The 18590-nt window shown below is 39.5% G+C and overlaps 1 protein-coding gene across 8 annotated transcripts in view; it reads right to left on the bottom strand.

Moving 5' to 3' along the window:
• The window catches only part of tanc1b (tetratricopeptide repeat, ankyrin repeat and coiled-coil containing 1b), a 110884-nt gene that overhangs the window by 83459 nt on the left and 8835 nt on the right, over positions 1 to 18590 (bottom strand). For all 8 annotated transcript variants that reach the window (XM_044218049.1, XM_044218051.1, XM_044218043.1 and 5 more), the window contains exon 2: positions 16052 to 16145. In XM_044218049.1, coding sequence (XP_044073984.1) covers positions 16052 to 16112 — 61 coding nt within the window. In that variant the 5' untranslated portion in view covers positions 16113 to 16145. The remainder of the gene's footprint in view (positions 1 to 16051; positions 16146 to 18590) is intronic.

The following is an 18590-nucleotide window of genomic DNA, read 5'->3' as shown; positions in this document are numbered from 1 at the left end:
GGTCAAATCAGATCTAATATGCTAATAAGATGCCAATCTGTCTGGTTCAAATCTCACTAAATAATTTAAGATATTAAAAAAGAATAAAAACACTTGTTAAACAAAGCCATACAAACAATCTGTGAAATTCTATGGAGGCATTAGTGTTTTTCTCATGAGGCCATTCTAATTTCAGACCACTTTACTCAGTCAGTGGTAGCCATAGGAACAGTCAAAATACTGTATGAGGCAGCCTGACAAAAGACTGTAAAACACAGACAGATGTAAGTGATAAATAATAAAGCAAACCAAGTATGTTAGCTCTCTTGCAACACATTTGTCACATTTTTTGTTTTCACTTGTATAACTTATGCATCATTGTCCACCTGACTTCATTTCTGGTGCAGAATTAAGTATATAGGGAATAAAAGGCAACCAATGTGACATCTCTTCCTTGCAGCATCTAGTCTTCTTTTCTTTTCACTCTTGTTTATTGTATATTAAGTATATTAACATGACTGCCCACACCCCTCCTGTGGGCATATGTTCTATCATGAAATGCCAATTTTGTCTGCAACAATCAAATTCCATTAACTCTTCAACTATCCCGAGCAACTCTCTAACTGGTTTCAAAGGATTACTCATCTATGCTGGTGGCCCCTGAGGAGAGAAAACAACTCTGACAGTGTCTTTAGTTTTAGCTTGTCAGAAACAGGAACCGTTCCTGCAGCTTTGAAACCCTCAACTCAAATTCATATGCACTTGATAATGAGAACAAATTAGCTGCTTTATGCAAAAGCTAAGATGCTGTAGGCAAAGCAAGACTGCAGAACATTTTGAATGCAAAACACTAAGACACTGTATGTCTCTCTCTTTCCCTCTGATGCACACTCTGCAGCTCTGGAATGCCTTCCCCACTGGCCCCAGGGGAAGAGAGACTGACAGGGAGGGGTATGTGTGTGTCCTGGGGAGGAGGAGGAGGAGGAGGAGGAGGAGGAGGAGGGTAGCACTGGGCAAGCACCATGACATTTCCCATTCCTCTTCATAAATCGCCAATTTAAGTGGGTATGGGAAAAAAAATGAGCTAGGCAGTATCTTTACCTTGTTTCATTTCAAGGTTTGTGTGCAACATCATAGTACAAAAGTGAAGTGAAGCAGGTTTTAATTAGATCATTCTCACTGAGTAAGAGGATATTACTATGAATACAGATGAACTGCTTGACCTACCTGAGAAGAGTCTATACAGAGAAGAGCAGGTGTGCTATAACTGTGAAAACACACAATACTAGCCTATGATTGCACAAATTTGGTCTGTCCTACATAGACTTAGAAACTACAGTATATTGATGGTGAGATCTTGCAAAGCCACTATGTGTGTGTTCATGTCATCAATCAGTCTCTAGGTCACTGCTGAGTACAGTGTTCTCAAAATTGAGAAATGCAGGAAGGATGTATTTCTCCACTGAAATGCAGCATTGAAAGGAGGTAGAGTGTTGGCAGATAAAACCTGGAAATTAAAATGGGAAATAACAAAAAATAAATAAAAATTTCAATGACACAATTTTAGGTTTGCATGTTGTAGACAAAAGACAATAGCACACATAACACAAATGCAAATGTGTGACCATTCATGAAAATCTAAATTAACCAAGTGGCCATGTTGAGTTGCCAAAGGCTTGACCTTGAGCTTTGGAATAAATTAGGGCAGATCCACTGTTGACAGTCCTGGCTGAAGGGTTATTGATATTCATGCTAGCAGTATTATGTGTGAGGTCCCAGTATGAATGTTGCTCCGCAGGCCTCCTCAGTACCAGACTTTAGGCAAGTGGGGCACACTGTTCACTCTCACACTGCAGGGAAAATACCCCTCTCACCTCCTATCCATTCTCATCCAACAAAACTAATCATAATCAGAGCCCTTCAAGCAGTCAAAGGGAATCAGCTGTTGTCTGTGCTTTAACATTCAACTGAGGTAGTAGTACCTGGCAAGAGTTTTTACATTCTGTACATACCTGAGTACATACCTACAACAATTGAGGCCTTGTAGGGCTAAAGGGCTAATACAGTGGCACTCAGCATTACAGACACAATCCATCTTTTTTGACTATTTTATGTTTCTTTCTGGTAGCAACAGTCTTGGTGCATAATTATGTTTTATTAACTTAATGACAAAAATCTTGATTTGGAATAAAAATAACTGCTACATGGTCTCTTTTTACTGTTGTTGAACTATAGATGCATTAATGCTTCTACAGTGAAGCCATAAAATGTCTCACATGGGTTTTACATGGGGTTAATTACATCAATGTCCTCTACAAGTCATGGGAACAGCTGGTACAGTCCAAGCAAAGGACAGATGGATGATGGATGACCAAGCACACTTGTCCATACAATGATCAATCATTTTAACACTGCGAACACAGCTCTGGGGCCACTGTACTTCAAAGTGGAGGAGTCACAATGCACATGAGAGGTGGACAAGAGTTTTCAGCTGTCCAACATTCTCTGATTTCTCTCAACCATGGAGCTTTCTCCACCAATAGCAACTGAAACAGTTCCATTTCCAATTTTTTTTCTGTTAACAATATGGATAAAGCAGCTCTGAGACAAAAGTGGAATTTATTTCCAGGCAAAAGTGCAATGTGGTCTGGAGTCCTAGGTTACCATGGAGATCTGGTTTAACAACAGATTTGGATTGCCATTAGCACAGGTCATTAGGCAGAGCCTTCTTCTGGGGCCAGGTGAGGTCATGAGAACACCACTAACCCCCGGACAACAGCCTGTTCAATAACGTTGAATGGACAAGGATGTGGTACAAAGGCTGTCCATCCAGTCCTTCCAAAAAGCCCAATCCCAAAAGCAAACAAGAACCAGGGCAAATCTTGCAGCAATGTACCATCTTTGAAAATCTTTGTTAATTTACTAGTTACTTAGAGGGTCGATAGGAGCTTCTTTTTCAACCATTAGCAAGTGGAAGATATCCGTATTTGTTATTTTCATGATTAAAAAAATGGAAGAAAAACTTAATTACCGCCTCTGAAACTAAACAGGCCTCTTACACAACTACAACAGAATGCCCCCAATTTCTATTCTGCTCTAACCACTTTTGTTAGGCATTAGTAAACCTCACCAAACGTTTTCAAATAAAGAATGATCTTGTAATACCACCTTTAAGAAAAGAGAGATGTAAATATGAAGTGGGAGCACTCTACACAAACTGCTCCTCTTTGCAATAAGCACCATCCCTTGTTCCTTTGAGGCTGGGCACAAAGGAACTGAGGTCATTAGTTCAGCCTGTCTCAAACCGTCCTGAGCTAAGGATGGCAAGACATTCATCAGCAGGCACAATTACCAAAAAAGATTCTCTGTGTTCAGAAATGCAGTACAGAGCAGTGAAGAGCAAAGAAGGATAGAGGAGAGAGAAAGCCCAAGACTGAACAGAGGTCTCCACAGACACCCACACAGACTTTTCTAAGAGTCAGACACTGTGACAGCATGGGTTGGTTTCTGCATAGAAAGATGGCGATAGATGAGAAAAACACAACCCTCAAAACTCTTGGAAATATATCAAAGTCAAGTAAAGAGAAGTTAGGCAATGAACAGCTAGTATTTTGTACATCCTATGAGTGACCTATGGGAGTAGTCTTCTGCATTAAAAGGGACACTTTAAGTGCTCATTTAGATCACAGACAAAGGATGTTAAAGGTATGAAAGCAAAACGTAAAATCAGACAGAAGGAATGTGTCTGCCCAGGCAGGTCATGCTGTAATTAGAAAAAACAGTGGCTTGCTGACCTCTCCACCCAATGAAGTACCATGACAGCCACTATCGCCCCTTGAAAGACCATCTAAAAACACCCTGGCATGTTAACTGATAAACTGTTTTTCCTCCTCTTTGAAGTAGCAAAAGAAACTATTTGCCCATGGATGGGGGTTGAGATAATGTGAAACTATGACTGGGGTGTTGCTATGCTATAGATGACATCACCCACTGCTTCCACCAAGTCCTCATGTATTTGTTTGGCTTCTTGTCCGTTGCTGTGCACACACTTCCAAGGTCACAGGCACCATTGATGCTGAGTGTATGAGAGCCAAATTAGGGTAATGGAGAGTGTTCACCGGCTGCTATGGCAGACAGTGAGCCCCTGGGAACCATGAAAGAATTTTTCCAAAATCTTCCCAGTCAGAAGCCACTGGGCAGGAAGAGCAGAGCCAGATTTGGCCTTTAGCTAGTGCATTTGGCTCTCCTACATGGGGACCAATTTTCTTTTCTTTTTTCCCCTTCGGCACATTATTCATAGACATGGTGTGTCTTTTAATTTTTATCATTATTCTATTTAATAAAAGGCAGTGGCAAACAGAAAAGTCTTAAGCCTTGATTTAAAAGAACTAAGGGCTGCAGCAGACCTGCAGTTTTCTGGGAGTTTGTTCCAGATATATGGTACATACAAACTAAACGCTGCTTCTCCATGTTTAGTTTTGACTCTGGGGACAGAAAGCAGACCTGTCCCAGACGACCCGAGAGGTCTGGATGGTCCATAACGTCACAGAAGATCAGAAATGTACTTAGGCCCTTAACCATTGAGTGCTTTATAACCAACAGTAGTATTTTGAAATCAGTTCTTTGACAGACAGGAAGCCAGTGTAAAGACCTCAGAACTGGAGTGATGTGATGCTGAGTGCTGACTTTTAATCGTTCCTCCTCAGCTCCAAAAACAATTACTTCAGTTTTATCTTTGTTTAAGTGAAGAAAATTCTGACACATCCAATCGTTGATTTGTTCAATGAAATGCACTTACTCAGCGCTTGTAGTGGACCATAGTTCCCTGGAGACATTGTTATGTAAATGTGTGTGTCGTTTGCATAATGTGTTGTTTTCCATCATCTGAGCCAGTGGAAGCATGTAGATGTTAAACAGAAGAGGCCCCAGAATGGAACCTTAGGGAACTCCACATGTAATTTTTGTCCGCTCAGATGTGTAATTACCTTTACACACAAAGTAGTTCCTGTCCTTTAAGTAGGATTCAAACCAGTTTAATACAGTGCCAGAAAGTCCGACCCAGTTTTCCAGTCGGTCTAGTAATATGTTGTGGTCGAACGTGTTGAATGCAGCACTGAGACCCAATAATACCAAGACTGAAATTCTGCCACTGTACTTAAGTGGATGTCATTGAAGACTTTTATAAGAGCAGTCTCAGTGATGTGGTGTGCTCAAAAACCTGACTGGCATCAAAACAGCTGTTTAATGCCAAGAAGTTATTCAGCTGTTGAAAAACAGCTTTTTCAATGATTTTACTTAAAAACAGAAAGTATGATATGGGCCTATAAATGTTCATTAGTAACGCATCTAGATTGTTCTTTTTTAAGAGTGGCTTGATGACTGCAGTTTTCAGGGCCTGTGGAAAGACACCTGAGAGAAAAACCTGTCAGAAAAACTACATTCATCACTACTTTTTTGAGCCATAACAATAGTTTTAGGTACAGTGGAACAGCCTAATTTTCAAGCCACTGTATACTTAATATTACAGTCGTGCAGTTATGGTAAACAAGTTGTGCCACAAGAAAAATTTTAATCCTGTTTGCCTGAAAAAAACCCAACAAATTCAACACACAAAAAAATACCTAATTTAGAACATTACTCAAATTCTGAGTCTAGTCTAATTTCAACAACATAATTCAAATTTACAACACGTATGTTATATGGAAAAGCTACAGTAAGGTACTTCACATCAGTCATAGAATGCAGTGATCTTTGCCAGATACCCAGATTCAACAAATTGGAGATTCATCTCCTTTGTTCAGCGATTCAAAAAGCTCTGGAATTATGCTCACTGACTCACTCACTTATTTCAGCCGGTTGGAGACACAGTAGACCAATCAGAGCTTTGAAGATGAGTTTAAGAATGGGGACGTCATCTTCATACATAGCTAGCTACCTAGCAACATCCATGAAAAATAGTGATAGGAAAATGGCGACAAGCATGGATGAGATCAAAGCAGCTGTACAGGTTCTTGCAGGTCGACCTACAGAAATAACTCTGAACTCAACTTGAACAACTTTGACCTACAGAAATAACAACTCTAAAAATCTATTTGATCAATGTGAAAAATGTTAATGCTCCTAATGACCACTAACTAATCTGGGAGTCTGGGAGTGACACCAGCAGGACAGATAAGTCACTTGCTACTGATTGGTTAGGGCAAAATAACAACCCCACCAATAAAAACTGAACACGGTGTTAGGCTGAATAAAGAAGTGAAATTAAATGGCAATTCAGTCTGATAATCAGGCTAGATTTTATCAACTGATTATGTGATGTAATGCTGCCTTCAAGTCAAGGACGTAGGTTTGGTCTCAACAGTGGCAGGCACAACAACCCATGCCCTACCCCCCACATTTATTAATCAGAGCACTCACATGAGAACATAGTACTAGCAGAGCGCTAAAAATTTTTTTGAATTTATGAACAATTCTTTGTCAAAATCAAGTGACCTCCAGGTCTGAAAGTGTAGCCAATGTGGAAGTGCCTTAAACCTGTATTCTTTCTAATGGCCAGTAGGGGGCGACTCCACTGGTTCCAAAAAGAAGTCCAACTGTACAGAAGTCTATGAGAAAATGACCCTACTCCTCACTTGATTTATTACCTCAGTAAATGGTTTCCTAATGAGTTTATGGTCTCAATTGCTAGTTTCAAGTCTTCTTCAATACAGAACGATGTTCATTTTTTAAATTATGATTCAACTTAGAGTAAAATAGACGATAAAAGTATGCTTTAGGGCGTGGCTACCTTGTGATTGACAAGACGCTACCAAGACGACCTGTCAATCAGGATAGAGGTGAGGCGCATCCATCCACTGCACTATGTAGCCATATTTAACTAGCCGTTAACTGGTTTTTGGGTGCTGTCGGTGTTCGTCTAAGAACTTTGACCCTTTCACAGTAGCCTAAAACTTGCTCAGCATTCAGTTGTAGCTACTAAAAAACACTCTAGGATTCGGCTGTTCATTTTTTCCGGTAAGTACATTTTGTTTTTGTTTCCTGTAAGTACATTACGCCCTTGCTTCAAGTGGAACTTGTAGGTTGTATTTTTGACGTGTGACTTTGACTGTTCTCTGCATTCAGGTTGTGAGAACACAATTGTTATGTGACTGGCAACAAAAATGGATTCTGCCTTAGTCCCTTTTTCAAAAACACTTAATCATTTAGCATTTTTTAATGTCATGCCAAAGAACTAGAAAAGTGACAGACAAAAAACAATCAAGGTTGCTAGTAACATAACTGTGTTAAAATGTGCATTTCTTGTGAACATGTTAAACAAAAGGGACCATAAAACCAATATAAATCAGTACAATTAAGTTAGGCACCTTGTAGGGCCACATTTTGGCAACAAAAGGTAAATTTTGATGCATGGAATGTCATCAGAAAATGATGAGCTTCACAGCCTTTCTTAGAAGTCTTTAGTCATGTGAAAGTTAAATGTAGCCAGGGCCTAATGTTTGTTGTAAAAGTCTCTGCAAACAGAAAACAGCGAGACTGGCTGACCGGGTTCACTGTCTTCCCCAAGAGCCATTATTTTGCTTTTCAGAAGGAGAGACAGGGAGTGTCTAATGTGGATACACCTGAGGTTTATGGGCGTATATGTGTATGTGTGTGTTTGTATGTGTGTATTTGTACATGAATGTGTGTGTAAGTGAAAGATGTGGTTTGAGCTACGCCCTGCTAATCGTTGCCTGCCAGCTGCACATTGCTTTGATAGCCATGTAGGTCTGTGCACTCAATGGTCTCCTTTATAGATTAGGTACATTCTTTTCTCCACCATTTTAAATCCTACCACAACTGTCTGGACATGGAAATCTAGACAAACATGACTGGGAGCAAAAATATCAAACATAGGCCAAAAATCCATTTCACAATTGTCAGCAAAGTTTTCTTTTAATTAAAGTTACAAGAAGGGCATTGGATGGTAACCTAGATATAACCTTAGAGGTGTTTGTAAGTGAAAATTTAAAGATCTATTTGTCACAGAATATTTAGACTTAAAAGCTCAAGTGGCAAAACCGAGCTTCATAGCTGCATGAGTTTTTTCAGTACAAAGTCTTTCCAAAAGGAAAACCATGACCTGATGATAAAGAAGTCAGTGGTTCTGGTCTGAGCACTACTTATTATGGTTAATCAAAGGATATTAATAATGTATCTTGAGGTTGCTTGCCACTGCCTCTGTCTCTTGTAGTTCTGTGTGTGTGTGTGTGTGTGTGTGTGTGTGTGTGTGTGTGTGTGTGTGTGTGTGTGTGTGTGTATGTGTGTGGCATAAAGTGGAGTCTGTCTTCCTGTCCTGCACAGGTCACACACTGTATGTAATCTGTGGTCTAGACATCCTGTGGTTGACTGTGTGCATCTTGTTTGTCTATCTGTCTTGGTTCAGTGCTCACAGCTTTTAAATTTGCGACACCAAATTTATGAAAAGAACAGTTTCTCTTTTTTTGTTAAATTTCTGTCTCTATGCTTCAGTATCAAGACTGTTAAGTACATGAACACTGCCTTTCATTGACTAAATGCTTCCTCTACTGTTGCTACCATACAAAAGTTTCATCCAGAAACTACACACCAGTACTACACCCATGCATTCCTAATTCACCTGAAGCACACATTTATCCTTGGTGTAAGAGCAGTTTTCTTGTGAAGAAAACATTAAAACTTCCACCCACAACGGAAGAACACTGTGAGGGAGTTTTCATTAAGTTCCCTTACAAGCCACATGACAAGGAGGGAGCGTGTCTCAAAATGGCTGCGGTAGATATGACTAGAGAGGAGGCTGCCACCCAGCTGTTCACAAAGAAGAACCAGGCTATCATAGGCAGTTTGACACTGGAAACTGTGAGCAGATTCTTTAACTGAGTGTTTATTATTGCCGGGGGGGGTCGACGGCCACAATGTATTTGTCAGTAAGAGAGTTCGATGTGATCCTGAATCTGGTTTAGTCCTGTCCCTCAGTGATGTTGAAGACTGCACCTAACCAGCAAATAACAAGACACCTCAGGCTAGAAACAAAGTTCTTAAAAAGAAACCTGTCAGCGATATTAGTAACATGAAGCACATTGTTTGCTGGTTAGATGACCATTCCTTTTTGCTGAAGCTAAAGTGGTTGGCACACATTTAAAAGACCAAAGGGTGAGAAAAAATTGTAGGGCAAAAGCAAGCCTGTTTAGTGTTTTAGTATTTAACTAATGCTGCTGTCCTGAAAGAACAGCCTGTGGTTAATTCTGACTCACATCTGAACGAAGATGAAACATTTCCATTTCTGACAGTCCACAAGAAACAGCTATATTATTCCTGAGCAACAAAGGTTTGTGAAAAAAGCAGTTTTAGCTGAACTGTCAAAAGCTAGAGGTCCCATGACATCACTTTTTTTCTGAGACAAAACTTTATGATTATAATTTTAGATTTGCACAGTAACCAAACCTTTTTTATTGTTTTTACAAATAACTGCCTAACCACCTGTGGTCATTGTTTATTGAGGGAAGTCTTCCCATAACAGTAAAAATTCCTCACGTTAAACCCCTAAGGGCAGTTGAAAGAGAATAGAGAATACAGACAACAGGGAAAGAATCTCTGCAATGTCAGCTGCAATATTTAACAGTATCACTACAGAGAGGGTATATACAATACAGACAACAGAAGAGAGATTACAGAAATCAGGGAGGCCACCTCTGCATTGTCAGCTACTTTGTTTGGCCTAACTAAACCACAATAACCAATAACACAACAGCAGAAACTACTGCTTCAAAACAACAACATCAACAAAAACTGAGCATTATAAGCTTTACAAAGGAAGTATTTATTGCAGGGCTATTGAGTCCCCCTCGCGAAAGACATTCAGCATTATGGGTTAACCTACTGACTATCATCACTATGGTGCTTCACATTTCAAGAAACATATGAAATCCTACAAACAAAACAAAATCGTGCTTTGTAACCAATTTGCTGTTGTCTGACCCTTGGCAACAAATCACTGTTTCATGTCAAAAACACCCGAGAAACTCACAGAAACTGCAGAGACAGCATGTACCAGTCACCACAGCTGAGGCAACAGAGTGCAGGTCTCTCTTTCAATTCAATCGGGCTTTATTGGCATGGGAAACAGATGTTAACATTGTCAAAGCATGTCTGAAATAAAATAAAAAAATATACAAAAACAAAAGAAATGTGCTATTAAAATATATACACATAAGTAAGATAAGATAATAATAATAATTTTAAAAAATGTAGACTTGCAGTTAAAAATACAAATAAGTGAAAACTACGTAAACACAACATTTTTTTTAATGTGTGTGTGTGGGTAATTTACTGTCCCACAGGTTGTGGTCTCTCTCTCTATCTCTCTCTCTCTCATACACACACACACATAAACACACACCATTAGTTTGTGTAGTTTGAGATTTGTGTAGTTTGGGTCCTCTACATTATGAACATTCCCTTCAGCTTTCACTTTATCTTCCTGAAATCTAAATGAGGTTGCTCCTAATCAGGAATTGCTTCTTTAAAAATTACATTACAGACTTAAAAATTCTGCAAGGCAGCAAACCAATAACACAACAGACTAAGTCTGCTCATCCATGGTTGCTTCTCATTATATTTTTTTTTGTCTGAAGTGAAAAACCAACCCCCTGCTGTGGGAGACCTTTATGATGATAAAAGTAAAGTAGCCACATGTTCACTCTTCAGCTGCAAGCCATGCTGCATTATAAAAGAAAAAAAAGACAGAAACATCATCTTTTAAGTGGGACTTTGGTGCAGATGCAGTTGTTATCAAAAAGGCCATTAGGTATCTATGTAAATGAAAATTGCCAGCATAAGAATTGCACCTATCCTTTGCTTTCCCACCCCCTTTAATGGTTATACCATTCTTTGACTTTTGACAAATCTGAAAAATCAGTCTCATGTCATTGCTGTCAGCATGCCATACAGGACTTCAATTATTGTCCCAGTAGATACACCGCTGGGAAATTTGAGGTTAAAGCAACAGGACTGCTGCCTCCCGTCCAGCCAGGTGCATCAGTGGCTTCAGTCTCCATAAAGCCAAACAATTGAAGAAAAGCCCTGCCAGCTAGTGGTGGTTGCATATCTGTTTGTGTTTACACTGCTTGTGTGTGTGTGTGTGTGTGTGTGTGTGTGTGTGTGTGTGTGTGTGTGTGTGTGTGTGTGTGTTGGGGTTGGAGAAGTAAACAGCTGAAACTGTTACCAGCCTTAAAGAGTGCACAGCAATGCATGCCAGTGTGATTAACACTGTGTCACCCACAACAGACAGACAACTGTCTGGCAGCTGCCTCAAGCAGACAAGCTCACTGAGTGGTAAGCCCAAGTTGGAGGGTCTTCAGAAGCATTACCCAACCCACACAGTCACACTCAGCAATTAAAGCTGAGTCAGAAATGCTGATTCTCTAGGTCACATCATAAACAGATACTGATTGACAATACCCCAAGGACAGCAGCTACAGTAAGAAACAGTATACTTAACTGAAGAAAGTAAGCTTTAACCTTAATCCTACCAACTGGGGTACCCGCAGACCCTAGAGGTACACTTTTTGTCATATCTCACTAGTGCTTTATTCTATCATTCCAATTTTCACAACTTTATCAATGAATTTGTTTCTAATGACTTGATATCATTGTTTCTGTTTTAATTTGTGCTTTTTAAAAAATACCAATTTATTGGGTTCCTGGGGGACCCAAGTCAAAAACACCCAATTCCACCTATGCAATTTTAATAGATGAAACTATCTGAGTTCATGTTTGCCATGGGTCCTAATTTAACTTGAAATTACTGAAAACTAAATCATACCAAAATCAAAGGATGGTAAGTAAGCTTTTAAGTACTAATGTGGACTGTACTTGGGATAAAAGCTCCAATTTGTATAGAAGAAATGTATATATTTTCCTTTTAACTGTAACTTTCCTAAAATAATAATAATATGTTTTTTTTCAGATTACATTAATTACATAACCAATAATGTTTTGAGAATAAATAAGTTAACATTTTGCTATGATGGTTGCTTCTTACAGTAGTTTATTCTTGGGGTCCCCAGGACCCCAGTCGGTAGTCCTTGTATGTTAAATATTCTGGCAGAATGAGGGTTAAAGGGAGTCAGCCAGTGGGGCATCTGTCAGTTAAAAAAAGAAAAGAGACAGCCAACAGACCACTTTCAGCAAAGAGAGAATTAGACTAAATCTTGGTGGACAAATTCAGACGTCTCCTTACGTGTTTCAAGTCCACCAAAGGGATTTGACATGGCTTAAAGTTTAGCTTCACTTCATTTGCACCAATGAAACTTCAACACAAAAAACACGGCCAAAAACTAGGGATGCACCAATTGATTGGCCCATAATCAAATTTAGCCCATATTCACTCTCATTCACTTTTATAGGCTGATAAGAAGAACCAATTGATAACATGTGGCTTAATTATCTGTCGGTTTCATGTTCTGAAGCTGTTACAACAGTCAAATAATAATTCTATGGGTGCACCCAGAGGAGAATCACTGCCATGCACACGGTATCTTCTGCCTATAATTACTATAGGCTTACTACTGTTACTTCGGTAATACTGTTGTTGAAGAATGAAGAACGAGAGGAAAGCAGGATGAAACACATTCACACAAACTTGCCTCATGACAAGACACTGCCCCAAAACAATTATACCAACTTAGAACAAGCTATTTGTTTTGCAGTGAACTACAAACCAAGACACTGCTGTGAATTAATAGGAAGTCATAGGTGAAACCTGCAGTAAAATCTGAGGGTCCTGTATCCTTAGAGAACACCAATTAAAACACTGCTTGATTCTTTACAATATAATCATCTTCTTGTGCATCGGGGTCCCTAGTCTATTAACTCCAGTGAGGCCTACTTGCAATGTAACCTTTCTCAGAAAATGTTGACATCAAAGGCAACAAGCCAGAGCAAACTAGCATCCCACTTCCGGAATGGCAGACCATAAAAAAAAAAGAGTACTTAAAAGGGATTAATAAGGCCAATTCCAAACAGATTCCTTACAGACTTGAGTCTAGCAAGCGAGGAGGAGGAGGGGGAGGAGGAGGAGGAGGAGGAGGAGGAAGGATCTAGGAGGAGCACATGATGGAGAGACTAAATTAGCAAACTGTGTGTTTTTGTGGTCTTGGCAATGGGGAGATCCCAAAGGAGCGCTAATGACTGTAGTGGTATCTGGCATAGGGGCCAAGTTTCCTTGACTGCTTTAAAGTTGCCTCCAGTCCATAGCCACCATGTCATGAGCAACATATGCTGAGCTATCTTGCAATTATACCATTATCGAGGTCTTTCCTCCCACTGATTTCCATTATATGTTGCTGAGCAGATTTTACAGGGACTTTGTCCTTCTGAAGGAAGGGAAGTCTGTACAGTCACCAATAAGAATGCAAGCAGCAAAAAAAAATTTCACAATTTTCATTCATGAGAAAAAAACTAAATCTCCCAAGAACAAAATTATTAACCTTACCAACCTTGCTTTTAAGCAAAAGAAAATAACAACATCAACTTTCAGGTGTAAAACAGTGAGACATTGTCCCAATGCTGACAAAATTCTCAAACATAACACTGATGCCGTATCAACCAAATTAAACAAATCCTTGAACATGATCCAATTTGAAAATGGCAGAAAGATAGAGACGTGTAAAATAAAGTAGATGACAAAACTCCAATGCACCAGACATTTAATTTTAAAACAACTTTCTTTTCCAAACCATTTGGGATCAAAAAGGAAATCTTTATTCAAGCCTTGCAGAAGGTGCTGTGAATATTTTATGTGCAATATGGTACTGTCTTGTCTCAGAGACACTTAACTACACTGCAGTGTACCCAATTTGATTAACATGGTCTTCCCCATCAGGGCTTCTGTGTTACAAACCTCATTTCGGATCCCAGGAAGGACCTGAATTTACACACAAATTCTCTTCCTCAAGGACAACAGATAAGTAAACACAGGTTGGCACGATATCCAACTTAACACTTTAAATGCAACTTGCTATTTATAATGAAATACTGAAACGTATTTGAATGCTGACTAAGAAATATGACCTACTGTTGCTGTTAATATTGATGTATAACTCGTCAAAATCTTAATCAAGATCTTTTAAGGAACATAATCAACATAACTTAAGGAATAACTCATTTATTACAGGCTATTACAGGTGATTCACCAACGTTTCATTTAGTCTGACCTTCAAAAAAACTATTAAAGCCTGAAAATAAAAATATATGCAGTAGAGATTTGTTCCCCAGGACCAGTGGGGCAGTGACCACTGCTTGCTGTTGTATCTCTGTAACCTCTCATCTGTCTTAAGAGCCCTAAACAACAGAGAGGAGTGGCCAGATTTTATTGTCCCAGCATGAGAAAGGGAGATAGAGCTGCTTTGGCTTGATGGATGGGGTCCAACTGGGAGAATGAGGCTGGGATAAAGGAGCTGTATCCCGCCATAAAACTCTGCTGCTCCCAACCAAGTGTGTGTGTGTGTGTGTGTGTGTGTGTGTGTGTGTGTGTGTGTGTGTGTGGGTGGGTGGGTGTGTGTGTGGGTGGGTGGGTGGGTGGGTGGGTGGGTGGGTGGGTGGGTGGGTGGGTGTGTGTGTGTGTGTGTGTGTCTGGATAACAGGGAAGCTGTGTTATCAGAGTGATTCATACATGCGAGACAGGTTGCAACAACTTGATAGAAAACTTGATACAAGTCTACAATGCTAAATTCTCCCTCTGTACTGGAGAGCAGAGGAGATGACAGATGTGTAAAGCAAGTCAGACTCTTTTCCCTTTAATTTTAATACTGACTGTTGAGTGAAACAATCACGTCAGACAAAGGCAGAAAGAGCAGAACTCTGAGACATGTATCTGCTGTATACAGTGTTTGAACCAGACTACCTGTCCTGAGGTGGTAAACCAAGTCTAGGCTGGAAGATGCAATATAAGCATAAATGGTCAATGGTTGTTATGTCAAGAAAGATCATTGGAGGGGGCCATTGTATGAACAAGAGACTAGTCAGCAATGTATTCCTGAGCGTGACTCATGTTCAGTCATGTTGGAAAATACTACAGATTTCCAAAGGAAAAAAAAACATCTGTTATGACACAATGGCCGGGTGTCTCTACAGTCAAAATCAAATGGAAAAAAAGATGGAAGGTTATACACATAACAATGGTTCTATGATTTCTGAGACGCAGTGGGCTGCTGCTGTGCTCTATCCCCGGTGACATACAGTGTGTGAGCCTACACAGTTCTAATTTGCTCCACATCCCTACATATTGCAACAAGAGCCTTACTTTAAGTGTTGCATTCTGGGCCTTTAGTTGTACCCAATTGCGGTGTAAAGCTTCATGTTAAACAAAATAGCCAATAACTTTTTCATATGTGCTGTGCCAAATGCTTGAGTAAAGTTCCATTTGAGTTATGGTTACGGTGCTTACAATCGTGTATAAACAAAGCACTGGAGGGATTTTCTTTTTAAGCTGTACACCACTACCATTTATTCACAATACCCGCACTGTCTTCAGTTAGATTTTTTGTTTTGTTTGTTTAGAGTAAACAACTAACTTGACCCATAATATTTTACTTATTCCTTGCTTGCAAACATATATTCCAGCTCTTACTGTGGGTATTTACATGTGTCAGTCACTTAGAACCACACAGCGTTCTTCAAAAAAAAACATTTCACAGACAGAGGCAGTATAATATAATTATTAAACATATACGGTATATTTAGGCAATTGCTGAAAATGATGGCTTAGATGACAGTATGTTTAAGTGCACACTTAAGATTTAGCAATGCGTTTGTGCTTTCATCTCAACTTTCTCTTCAGTTTACATTAGCTTTATTTAACTCACTTCAGCCTTCTGAATCTTTACTAAAAAGGTTTATAAAGTTTCCATATTCAGAAATTAATTCATAAACACTGAAAATAAGAAGTGTTTGTATATCTGCCTCTGAAATAGAGTTTGTGTCTAAGCCTTTGGGGTATGGGGTATTTGTTCCCTGAAACTTAACTTGCTGTTTTTCCTCCTGATCTTCCACATACCTGATTCCTTCTTGCTCCCCTTGCCTCCATCTCTGTTCTTCTTCAGCACTGCCTTGAACATGGCAAGATTCTTGGAATCCTCTCTGTAGGACTCCTGGGGGAAAAGAAAACAAAAAACTTCAGTCACTCATAGCCACGACAAGACAACAGAAATGCATCGTCAGTCATGCAAAACCATGGAAATTATCACAAACAGGTCTATTTCTGTTCATGGGAACAGAGGCAATTTCCTCTATTCACCTGCAAATAAGAAAACCAATCAAACACCTTCAAATGCAAGTCTTTTTCTGCCCAGAACTAACCAAACAATACAAAATGTGTCCTCAAAAACATATCATAGCAATGGCAAAACAGTTCATATCCGCATTTCATACTGCTTAGCTGGCACCCGCCTGGGAGTTTTCCCACAGCACTCCCAATCCTGCAGGTCATCAGTGGAGGGGCACATGGAAAGAATGCTCTAATATTTAAACAGAAAAGGACAAGTTCTGCAATCTTGTTATGCAGGAAAACACACTCGAATGCCCTGAATTCCACATGTAATTGATGCTATGTGGCTGAACTTGGCTGTTTGCAACTGCTTTCCATGGTTGTTCCCAAGCTAGTGTGCATTTTGAATCCTTAGAGTTAAACGGTATACCATGAACTCAAGGTCCAGCTTGGATATGCCTGGATGTGCTTGTTTACTTTGGGATTATTTATAATTGTATGTAGTTGGACAATGGTAAAAACATACTTAACTAAACACAGCAGCAGCTAAAACTTGTTGAGCTTTTTGGTTTCTAACCCTCTAAACACATTATAGGTTGCTACAGGCTACTCTACTGTATTAATAGCAGCAGAGCAATCTTTCCAATGAAGAGAAAAGAATTGTTTCAACCAAATAAGGGTATGCCTTCTGCAAACAAAACCACAATCCTTGCACTGAGTTCTCAACCCCAGAAGCCAGGCTTTAAATATCTAGGTCCTCTCACTGCTGCTGTGAGAGAGGCTATCGATCCGCCCTTTTTCATCCTTGATGGTGTCAGATGAAACACAGTGAGGCAGAGCCTCCGCTGAATCAGTTATGGGAGGTGGAGGTGTAGGGGGAAAATCCCTTATGAGCCTCTGCATCACAACTCAGCCTTGACAGATCAAAAAATTAACTCCATTTTACTCCACCAAGCCAAACACTTCAAGATTATGAATGCAGTTTCAAGGTAATACATGGTTACTGCATTTGTGTTTCATTTTAAAGTACCCAGGGAAAACACACACACAGAAAGCAAGCCCATCACATTCTCCAACCCCACTCCATTTTTTACTCCATACCTTCTGGAGCTGACCCATTTGGTTATTTCCAATTCCTAGGCTCTGTTCAATTTTCAAATAATCTAACATCAATACCCTTCAATCAGTCTGTACTAAAAACGGATTTCATTTAAAGTTGCCAAACATTTATTTATTCAATATTCTCCTAAAATCCACTCTAAGAGATTCAATCCAGCATCCTTTCTCTGGAGATGAATTTATAGCCCTGGTTTCTTCTGTGGAGTAACTGGTTTCATTGGAAAAAACAAATACCAAACTTAGGCAGTCACGCCATCAGATCAGAAAGGTCGGGTGCTTTCAATGTAACCATGACCTTCTTCTAGCAGCAGCTTGTCCCTCAAATAAAAGTCATCCAAAAAGTCAAGTGCCTTGCCTAGTAACACCTGAACTTGACTTGCGTAACGAAGATGATACTAGTGGCTGCTCAGTTGATTTATGTAGTCTGATCAATTACACTGAAAGACAGTTGGAAATAACCCATCTGTGGATTTCACCAAGTCGTGTGCAATGCTTCTTCTGCAATTTGCTACTACTGTTAACTTTTGGCAGTGAATTTGGTCCCCTGAAAGCTGCCCACAATCTGTGCAGTTGAACTGCTCCTTTTCTTTGTGTCTGCTGCAGTTCAAAACCATTTCCTCTAGCCCTTGTTCTTGCCAAGGATGACATTTCTGACTGATCCAGTTTCAAACCTGTCTCTCCATCATATGAGCTAGGTGAAAAGTGTCTCATATTTACATTAAATTTCATATCACATTCCTTCATATAACACTACTTTTACTCAGGCATACAGTATGTCCACATTGTGTACAGGATAAATATAGACATCATTAAAAATATTAGGTTTAACACGTTAAACTATATAATGCCATTGTCACAACATAAATACACCCAGATAAGCCAACATGAAGTGTCCAGGCAACTAAAATGCTAACAGAACACTTGGGGCTGCTAATATTTATTATAATTGTAATAACCATTTTCATTACAACAACAGGTTATGACCATCAAAGGGAGTGACTCTTAGGCCAGTAGTAGCTAATACTCCTAACCAAATCAAACTTAGCATGTTCTCAAACTGCTGCCAGCAAATCACAGTATACCACTATAACTCTGTTATAGTCATTTAGTGATGCTTGCAAGTCACAGTGAGGTGAGATATGACTTAAAATTCTTCAAATTAAAAAGCAAACAGAATTATATTAACTAGAAGTAGTACTAGGGTTGGGCG

This window comes from Siniperca chuatsi, linkage group LG12 (assembly GCF_020085105.1).
Source record: "Siniperca chuatsi isolate FFG_IHB_CAS linkage group LG12, ASM2008510v1, whole genome shotgun sequence".
Lineage (NCBI taxonomy): Eukaryota > Metazoa > Chordata > Actinopteri > Centrarchiformes > Sinipercidae > Siniperca > Siniperca chuatsi.
The sequence above is the reverse complement of the archived record's forward strand: the minus strand, read 5'-3'. Positions and strand labels throughout refer to the sequence as shown.